This window comes from Corvus brachyrhynchos, unplaced genomic scaffold (assembly GCF_000691975.1).
Source record: "Corvus brachyrhynchos isolate BGI_N302 unplaced genomic scaffold, ASM69197v1 scaffold72, whole genome shotgun sequence".
Classification (NCBI taxonomy): Eukaryota; Metazoa; Chordata; class Aves; order Passeriformes; family Corvidae; genus Corvus; species Corvus brachyrhynchos.
This window is the reverse complement of record NW_008236763.1, coordinates 1,080,577-1,090,955: the sequence shown is the minus strand read 5'-3', so window position 1 is coordinate 1,090,955 and position 10,379 is coordinate 1,080,577. Positions and strand designations below refer to the sequence as shown.

The window sequence follows — 10,379 nt, the reverse complement described above, 5'->3', positions numbered from 1 at the left end:
ACTGCTGCCTGTACCCTGCCTGTACCCTGCCTGCACCCTGCCTGTACCCTGCCCATACCCCTGCCTGTACCCTGCCTCCACCTCTGCCTGTACCCTGCCTATACCACTGCCCATACCACTGCCTAAACCACTGCCTGTACCAGTCCCTGCACTGCTGCCCTCACCCCCTGCCCAGCCCATGCAGGGTTATTTTCTCCTCTCCAGCCCAGAAAAGGGCACCAGCTGTCCTGAGAGTGGCTGACAGCTGCTGTTCCCAGTGTCCTGTTGTCCCCAGGGGTCCCGCTGGCCCCACTAGCCCACACTGACCCCACTCTCCCCAGCAGTGGCACTGGTCTCATTGTCTGTGTTGACTCACCCTGCCCCAGGCACCCTTCCCAAACCAGCCCCAGCCCCCTGTTCACCAGTGCAATGGGGGAACCACAGAGTGGGACAGGACCCCCAGCCCCCCAGCCCAGCACTGACACTTCAGGGGCCTTCCATGCTGCCACCATCCACCGCTGCCCATCCCCTCCCAGCTGAACCCTGCTGTGCCATGGCTAAAAATAAATCCATCAATTTCTAGGAAAGCTCCTTGGAGAGCATGAGCGAGTGGAAGCACATGGCCAGGAGGAGCATGCGTGGTCCAGGGGAAGCAGCATCCTTGGGAGCAGACCAGGGGGTCACCAAGCCCCTCCACATGGCCAGAGCCAGTCCAGGACACCTGCAGCATCCCCAGCTCCCACGTGAACATCTTTTTCCCAATCCACTGCTTCCCAGAGCATCCAGATGAGGGAAAAAGGGGAGTCAAGGCTGGGGCAGCGCAGGACCTGCTCATCCCTGGAGAAATCTCCCCCTTGCTTACCCTGGTGTGGGGGAGGATGTCGGGGGGGCTGAAGGCAGCATTGTCACCCATCCTGGGGACAAGAAACCTTTGTGATCAGGGTGGAAGGGGCGTCAGCCAGGGGGGCAAAGCTGGAATAGCAACACGGGGTATCTATTTCTTCCCCAAACCCCTCTGTGAGACATCAGCCCCCTCCCCTGCACTGCTTGGCCCCCAGCACATAACTGGGGACAGCTTTGCTGAGCTGCTAAGCTCCCGTTTAAGCAGCTGAGAGCAAGTGGCCGGATTTCCAGCCAGCGCATCCCTCCGGCTGCTCATTCGGCCAGAAATGCCGGGGTGGGGGCCGGGTGCCGCCGTCCCCGCGGGGGCACAGCCGCCCCGGCTCTGCCTCGCCGCTCGCCCGCTCAGGCATTAACGCCGCTGTCAGCACAGATTAATTCTGCCCTGGGCTCCGCACCACAGCTGCAACACGAGGCTCTTGTGCGCCAGCCCCCGTGTTTTCTGCAGGAGGAGCCTGGTCACATCCAGATCCCAAAAGGAATGTGCAAAGGCTCGCTTAGGGATGGGTCTCCACACCAGGACACGTTTGCTTGGCAGGGAAGTGCGGGAGCTCACCTTTCTGTGGCCGGGCTGGCAGTGCCAGCGGCACCACGCATGGCCTGGGGTGCTGGTGCTCTCCGTGCGGGCTCCTCCCGGCCTCTCACACAGCAAGGGGCTACTCCCACGGGAAGAGCTCTCAGGAAGGATTTTGTGAAATAGTTGGAAGCACATTCAGAGGCTCCACGAGGCTCTCTCCTTAAAATGCCCCTTTATATTGCAGGGTGCCTGCCCCATCAGCGAACCCATCTCAACACCAGGCTGTTGGTGACATCTGTCCAGTTCCTCTTCCAGGCTGTGACTGTCCCAGGCCACTGCAGGGAGGGCTTTCTCCTTGGGTGACACTGTTGCCCAATCTCTGAGTTCATGTACGAAGGGACCAGAGCTGGGACAAAGAGACCAGGCAGGAGGCAGAGCCGTGTGAAATACTGGCGTGTTTATTGGTTGGCACTAGATTACAGCCCACACTCTCGGCAAACTGGCATCCACCAATTTAATTTTTTCAGTTTTTCACTCTTTTAAAGACAGTGACAGCCTCCCCCTTGCACACAACTCAAAAGAGGAAACCCCTCGTGACAGGACCCCGCCGCACCACCCGGCTCCACACAAGGAGAGCCCTCCGGCCTTTCTGGAGACACTGTGGATGAAAGGTCAGAATCACATGGGATGTCCTGCACCTGCCAGCCAGGACCGAGCAGGAGAACATCTGCATTATCCAGAGGTTCCAACTGAGATGGATCCCCAAAGGAAACAGAACGTGTTTTCTACTTCACACGTGTGACTTTGAACAAAGGTGGTGTAAGAACACATCGGTGAGAAAGAGAAAAGAGCATCTATTGCAATGCTCCATTTCCAAAGGGCCTTTGCTGTTGCAAAGTGTTTCTGCCAACTATTTAATTTGTTGTAACCCTCCCATGCGAAGTTCACCAGGAGATTAGAAACACCAAGTGCTGGAGGGAGGAACAGAGATCTGCAGCCAAGAAAATAAACCCAAACAGATTATAGGAATTACAAGTACAAAACCATCTTGAATTCACAGAGAATTGAGTATTTCACTTGCAACTTATGAAAATTACTGAAAATATCAGGCCTTTTTAAATCCTAATAAAACAGCAAGTTTGTTCTCTCCATCAGTTTTCCTTCTGCAAACTTGCTGACACTTCCCTGGGAAAGCCAAGTGGCAGGAGTGGCACAAGAACCTCCATGAGACATCCCAGCTGACCCCAGCACATCCCAGCTGACCCCAGCACATCCCAACTGACCCCACCACATCCCAGCTGACCCCACCATCGCATGGACCACAGCACCCAGGGATCCCTCACCAGGCTCTGTGGTTGCCATCGGCCCCCACCCCAGGCTGGACATTTCGATGACTTGGATCAGTACCTGGAAGGGCTCCGAACTCGTTTTCCCTTGCACCTGGGTCAGTTCCACCCTCAGTTGTGGGGGTGAGGTCAAAGGTACCAGCTCAGACACAAACCAGAAACAGTCAAAGCCCTACAGCTCTGACCAACCATGGAGATTCCATGTTTTGGGGAGGAATGGAGAAGCCTCAGGCAAACACACCCACGGACAGGATGCTGGACAATGGACCCTGGTCATTCATCCCTCAACCAGGGTCTGGGGCCCCGTTCTCCTGATTTGGGGGGGCTGCCAGGAACCCCCCATGTACACAGAGCTCATGGAAGGACTGAGCAGCAAAGGCAAAGTGATCATTCCAGATTTTCTGATTTAATAAATATAAAATAGGACACACAGGAAATTGAACAAACACTCTCACACCTCCCCAGGTTCATTTCTGAGGCAATTCTAGAGCCGATTCATCAAGTATAACATCAAAATTCCCATCTTCCCAAAAAAAAAAAAAAGAAAGAAAAGAAAAAACCCTATGGACTAGCACCAAAGAGAGATTTATAAATCTCTTAAATAAAACTTCAGTCCAGTTCAGTTTCTTTTTCACCAGCTACACCTTTGTTATGCACAGACCCCCTGACACCACCCCCAGCATAGCACTCCAGGATCTCGGCAGCCCAGAGCAGCTGGGTTAGTTCATTCCAAGGTTAGGAAAATGAGGATCACGCCCTGTGTGTGTCAGGAGCTCAGGGACCAGCTGAGGGGCACTCAAGCCATGAGGTCACCACGTCCCTGCAGGGCTGCAGCCACCAGATGATGCCATTACTGAGCAGGAGAACGGAGCCAGGAGGGGAAACCCAGCCTGGGAGCAAGACCAGAGCAGGCACTGCGTCACCCAGAGGGAAAAGCTCCTCACACTGCAACCCTGTCACTGCTTGGGGCAGGTTTGGCTGAAGATACAGCTCCAATCCTCCCCCAGCACCAGCCACAGGCTCCCCTTGGGGGGGTCCAACCCCAAACCAACCCCTCCCCAACGCCCAGTGTCCCCCCCCCACCATGCTCTGCACAGGGAGGGATGCTGCATCTGGCTGTGTGAAAGCACATTTGGGATAAAACAGAGAGAACAGGCAGGAAACCTACAGCTCTTGTACAAGTGTTACTTGTTGGACCTGTGCAGCCTCCAGGATTTCATTCTCCGGGAGTGACCCGTGTGCTGCGGAATGCTGAACACAGCTTCTGCATGGAAAAGCTGAGGCAAAGGCCCAAAGCCCCTGCTAGATCCGGGAAGGGAACTGAGGATTCCTGACATTCCCTACTCACATTTTCAGCCAGAATACTTTGTGGCCACACAAGGGAAAAAGCAACACTTGCAGATTCCAATCCCTTTTCGTTTTTCCCTTTACAGAGTTTGCTTTAAGGCACATTCCAGCTCAGGCTGAATGAGTGCTCCACAGGAGAGTAGGGAAGAGCTCACAGCATCCATCTACACAGGAACAGAGCTGGTGGAAAAGCTGATCCTGCCATTCATTCCAGCTCCCACCAAACCCAGCTCCCACCTTGCCCCCAGCACCAGGGCAGACAGCAGGAAGTTTGGGGGGCCCTGATGTGCAGCCCTCAGGCTCTGCTCCCTTCCTCTGCTTATTCCCAGAACACCTCCACCTGGCTGAGCTGGAAGCAGACCAACCTGAGGAGATTGTCACCGTGTCCCCTCCCTGCTGTCACTGCCTCGATCCTTGGGGGTTTTACAGCCCGAAGTTTAATGTGTTTTCAATTTGAAAAAAAATCTTTTTAGTTTGCACAGTGGCTGTTAACTCCAGATCCAGGGAATGTTCTGCCTAATGTTGTACCTGGAGAGGTGAATGCCAATGGCTCAGAATTCCCAGTGCCACGGCAGTTCTGAGCCAGGGTGTGCTGGCCCTGCTGACCATACTGAGTGTGGACAGCTCGGCCAGTGCTGCTGGGAACTGGCAACACTGCCCTGAGATAGGGGAGGCACAGCTGTGACACTGAGGTTCCAACAAACCACTCAAACAATCCATCTTTGGGAAGCCACCAGAGGTACTTTAACATCACTGAATTCCAGATTTCAGGGAGAATGGGTAAAACCCCTCCCTTCTTTCACTCTTCTCTCCCAGGAAAAGGCAGCACCTCCCAGGCTCAGCAGTGGCCCAGCCAGGCAGCACCCACCACACAGCAGGGAAATCCCCCAATCCCCACCTGGGCTTACTCTGAACTGCAAAAGGGTTCTTCCCTTTGAAATGTGCCTTTGAACAACCTCAGTGTGAGCAAAGTCACATCTGAAACCCAAACCCGCCCAACAGCAACCACCTCAGCCAGGTGCTCTGTGGTTCCTGCCACACACAATTTCCAAGCTGCGAATAACCAAAGAACCAAAATCCCTTTTCCACAACAACAAATCCTTGTCTGGGAGACACTCCCCAAAGCCAGAGCCACACAATTCCAGCTCTGCTGAGTTTCATTACACTCAGCTCTCTCTGCAGAGGGACGTCCATCTGCCTCTTAAGTTTTACACATCAGGTAAGACCACCAGAGAGATTTGGAATCTGACAAATCCTCCTGGAAGGATCCAGCAGCACTTGGACACACAGGTATTCCAGGGGTGTCTTCCTTTTCTCCTGCTCCCATGCTGGAGTCACCAAACTGGTGCAGAGTTCCCTTGCCCCTCACTGGTGTAGCAAGAGTGGGGCGTCCTTGGACAATGACCACAGGAATGAAAAGCAGCAAGAGAAGAAGGGACCCCATTAGTGACATCACTGTGCCCCTAAGGAGCTGCAGAGGGACCCCCAGGGCCCAGAGGTGATGAAAAGCAGCAGCCCCTCACCTGTGCCCCACTCATACCCCAAACCAGAATTGCAGATCTGCCATGATGGGGGGACCAAACAACTGCTGCACCTCGCTGGCTGTCTGGGGACATCCTGTGTCATACCCACCTCCCAGCAGTGCCCAGAGAGCACAGCCAGGCTGAGAGCCAGCTAAGAACTGCTCCCATGGGATGCTGAGACACTGCTCCACATAAGGTTCAGGCCAGCTGAGGTTAAGAATCCCGCTATCCATCGCTACCAGCTCGGAACAGCACCAGTTCTAGCACGGCTGGGAGCCCCAGGCTCATCCCCTGGGATTCGGCACACTCAGGACAGTGGCCCCAGCAGTGAGACTGAGCAGCACCGTCTGGGCTGCAGAACCAGAGCCATGCTCCCAGCAGCTCCCCTGTTCCTCACACAGACAGGGCAACTTGTCAGTCCCAAACCAATTAACACCAGTTTAGATAAAACCACTCCAGCTGCTGGGGTTGCAGCTGTACCAGCTCTAGAGAGAACCTCAGATGCTGAGGAAGATGGGAATTGTGTGGTGCAGGGAGAGGTTCAGGGAGCACAGGGCTAAGGCCTGGTCTGAAATTTGCATCTCTTCAATCAAGGCTATTCCTGCCCCAGGAGCCATTTCCAGTTACAAGGCATAACATCAGCCACTCCGTGGTAACAGCATCAATCCATGCCACATTAGAACACTTTCTTGGCACAATTTATTTTTTCTGACCCAAACAAATAAGCCATTAGCAAGTCATTAACAATATTCTACCCTAAATTGTCAGTTTAACAGCCCTGTAAAAACATTTTTAGTTTAAAAACAAAAGTGTGCATGCTGCTGATATTAAAACTGCAGTTACTCTTTCAGGAGTACCAGCTGTTTTGTTGCAAAGCATTTCCAACATACTAATCTGTACAGTAGAGACCAAGACTCGTCGAAGGCAGTAGACGGCTGTGTCAGGTGCCTCGCAGGGCGCGGGGACAGCGACTCTGGGAATTTCTTGGACACTTCCAGACAGAATATTCAAGCCCTTTTGAGAGTTTGGTTCAGGCTGACCAGCACATAGTGAGAAAGGATTGTACATTCGTCTCTAAGTTGAAGTGAGCTGAACTGGTGTAATTTAGGCTCAATTCCAGATGCTTGGGTTTGAGCTACTCCTTGAATAATGGGCTGTTCCTTACGCGTGGTTTTCCATGTCAGCAATCACTGGCACTGCTTTTGGCCTTGCTACTCCACACCGATGAAAGCAGGGAGAACAAGGAAAGGAACAGAAGAGGATCTTAAATTGAACAGCTTCTTGCCAAAACAGCAAGGATACCATTCCCCCTTGTCCCAGGCTCCATGGATATTTCTATCAGATTTTCATATTGTAAGCGCTTCTCAGAGAAAGCTCCAGAACAGTGAGTGTTTATTAGAATATTTTTTGTTAAATAAAGAGCAGGAAAAAAAAAAGGAAAAAAAAGTACTGCAGATTTAATTTCACATCTTGGCTCTGCTCTGACAAAGGAGAAGTTACTGAACTCAGCAACCACTTCTTGTCCCAAGCCAGGGATTAATTAATGCCCCTCCCAAAACTTGTACCTGCCCCAACCCACCCCCCAACCCCAACCTTTCCCATTTTATTTCCCAACTAGACAACACTGTTGGCAAATCAAGACAGCATGAAACGTACAGCAAGAAAACAACAAACCCCCGTGTGAAGTGTGCCAACGCATCGGGGAGCTCTCCTGTGCTGCTCCCCCGGAATGCTGCCGGAGGCAGCTGTACCTCGCACGGAGGGCACACTCCGAGCACGCTGCACAGTGCGACCCTAAGTGCTGCAGAACCACAGGACAAGAGACCGAACACCTGAATTTTCCCCCCAGGACTTCTCTTCAGGGATACGCGCGTGGTTCTCCGAGCGCGGCAGCAACACTCGGTGAGCACGAGCCGACGCTTCAGCACAAATCCCAAGTCTCCAGTTGAGCACGGCGTAAGGCATGTGGACAAGAGAGACACGAGCAGGACGCAGCGGGAGCAGGGGACAGCATTGGTGAGCCACACTCCGGTTTGTCCGTCTGACCCCTCTGCAGCCCGATTCCCACCGCAGCCGACGCGATCCGGGTGCTGCCGCAGTGCTGCTGAGGCTGTTTGGTTTTGGCCAACGGTTCCAGACCAGCTCCTTGTGGTTTCACTCGGATGGAAACGCAGAAACATTGGGAAGCTGTTGGAGAAGCCGTAGGGATGTCTGCAGGGATGTCTGCAGGTGATTCGAACTCTGCCCTCAACTTCAAGTGTCACTGCACTAAATCGGGAGATACTGGATGGGGAGTAAACTGGCCCAGCCACTAGCACTGTCACAGAATGTGTGTTTTTAAAAAACAGAACAAAAGGCAAACAGATTAATTATGAACCCTTCTTTGCAGAAGCAGACCAGGATTAAAAAAAAAAATTCCCACGAAATTAAAATGTTAGATCCTCCATCTAAAAAAAAATTTATACAGATGTGCTGCAAGTGATACCCACATGGGTCTGAGCAGCACCTTACAGTACAGACTAAGACTTGAAGAGCTGATCTCACATTGGAAGTCTTCTATTAAAAAAAAAAAAAAAAAAAAAAAAAAAGTGGCTCTGGCTGGGGTGACACGAAGGGGACACTTGGGACACTTCAGAGCATGAGGCAGAGGCGGGGCTGGCAGCGGAGTACCAGGAAAGGGGCACTTCATGCACAAAATGTATTTTACAAAATACAGATCCAAAAACAAAAAAGCAAAAAAAGCCAACAAAGAAAAAAAAAAAATCCCACCTTGCACTAAATCGCAGCACTCTGAACACTTGCTCTGCCCCAGGCGGCTGCCCATGCCTGGTGTGAGGGAGGAGGCATGGAAACGGGGAGGGGAGGGAAATCCAGGTCTCAGTCTGCTTTTGGGAATTGCCCTCGCAGGGACGTCGTCAGTCATCTGATGTCAGACACGGAGCTCTCGGAGTACGGCGTGGTCATGACCGGGGTGCCGTTGTTGGCCAGACAGCCTTGCCTCAAGGTTTCAAAATACGAGGCCTGCACTGGTTTATGATACTGCAGAACTTTTATGGCATCTTCTATCTTAAACCATTCCCTTTTCCTTCCTGGGGACAAAGAGAGAAATCAGTAGATGCAACCTAACAATGTTCTCTGATCTCAAGGGCCTCCCCATCCCCAGGGACAGGTGTTTGTTTAGGGCAGCACATCCCATCTTGCATTTCTTAATTTAAAAAAACATTATTTTGCTATTTCTGCTATTTCTATTCAAGCCAGATGCTCATTTTAAGGCAACTCACAACACACACACCAAGCACCAGCCAATTTCCATCAGTTTGCAAGTAGACTTCAGTTTCCTGTGGACAGCTCTCAGTTCTTACTCTTCCCATAAAGACCCTGAGGAGAGTCATGTTCCATTTGCTGCAGTGCAATCACAAACCTTGTGGCAACAACAGGTTCATTTCCATTTGGGAATCCAATTCAAATGCAACGATTTCAAAGATAACAGGGAATGATTAACCCACGTGTATTTCCTCTAGTCTCAGACAGGACAGTTCTTCATGCTCTTTGCTTGGTACCTTCCAGTGGAAGAATTAAACACAGAATTGCTGCAGAGGCAGCTGGACACTTACTTGGCTTCTCCTGGGCCACAGAGGTAACAAAAGCATCAATTTCACCACAAATTATTTTCCCAAGCAACCAAAGGACACACCTCTGCCACTTTTCCCAATGACACTCACACAGATTCCAGGTCCCAGAGGGATGCTGAGCTGACTTGTGGTTTGTTTCCATCAGTTAATGCAGCAAGCACCAAGCTTACCAATATTGACCGAGTCCTCCCAGTCCTCCAACACTTCGGTGACGATGAGTACGTAAACATAGGTCCTGTGCTTCCTGTCCCGGTTCTGGAAGGCAAAGGGGACACAGTAACAACCAAGCTCCCACAGCAACAACAAACCTTTTCAGGCAGGGGGGCACTGGGCAATTGCAAACTGCCCACCTTGGGTGCAGCTCCTCCCACATCAAAGCTTGTTCGTAGCTGCTAAAAACTGTTGTGTTTTAAATGTGAGATGGTCTGAAAGCGTTAATAGGGACACCCAAAAGTGTAGTTCCTGATCTGTGGAGCAGTGCTTTGTGGACTGATGCGCTTACAAATTAGTTCTTCAGCTGGGAAGATTTTTACCTATTTCACATGAAAGAGTCAGTGACAGAACAACAGCAAGAAGAGCCGTGTCCGGTACCTGCTGACTGCCAGGTGTGGCTGTGAATGCTAAAAATGAAGGGGGACCCCACTCCCCAGCTTTTGGCAGCCCCGAGAATATTCAGTCACACCAGTTATCACCAGTGACTTCACTGAAGCGCCCACTGCAAACACCAGAACTGCTGAGCAGGTGTGTTTTTATTTACCAGGGACTTTGAAGTTTGCACCAAACCAGCACCCACTCACCCCACAACCCTGTAGAGCCATTGTTACTCCAAGACGATTTTTTGCAACAAAATTTCACAGCGCCCACGTCTGAAACTTACCTCAAAAATTCCCACTAATCTTCCTAACGTCCCTTTCACTCCAGCCTAGGGAAGTTAAAAGAGAAAAGAAACATGCTTTAACAACAGCTCAGTGTGTGTTTCCTACTTGTTGAGCAGGACCGGCTCCTTTAGGACAGGAAGCGAACACTCGAAAATTCTGCTAATCTTAAACCAACACAGTCACAAGACAAGCAGCAGAAATTTATCCCAAGCACTCAACATCCAAGCATTCCCAGGATTTTTTTTTCTTGTTTCCCT

At 51.5% G+C, this 10,379-nt stretch overlaps 1 protein-coding gene across 1 annotated transcript in view; it reads right to left on the bottom strand.

Annotated features, from left to right (window-relative positions):
• Positions 1-1,838: 1,838 nt before the first annotated feature.
• Positions 1,839-10,379, bottom strand: part of NUDT3 (nudix hydrolase 3) — a 28,839-nt gene continuing 20,298 nt past the window's right edge. The window contains exons 4-6 of the mRNA XM_017727211.1: positions 10,122-10,166; positions 9,415-9,499; positions 1,839-8,701 (exon numbers count right to left, since the gene is read on the bottom strand). Of these exons, the coding sequence (XP_017582700.1) occupies positions 8,532-8,701; positions 9,415-9,499; positions 10,122-10,166 (300 nt within the window). The 3' untranslated portion in view covers positions 1,839-8,531. The remainder of the gene's footprint in view (positions 8,702-9,414; positions 9,500-10,121; positions 10,167-10,379) is intronic.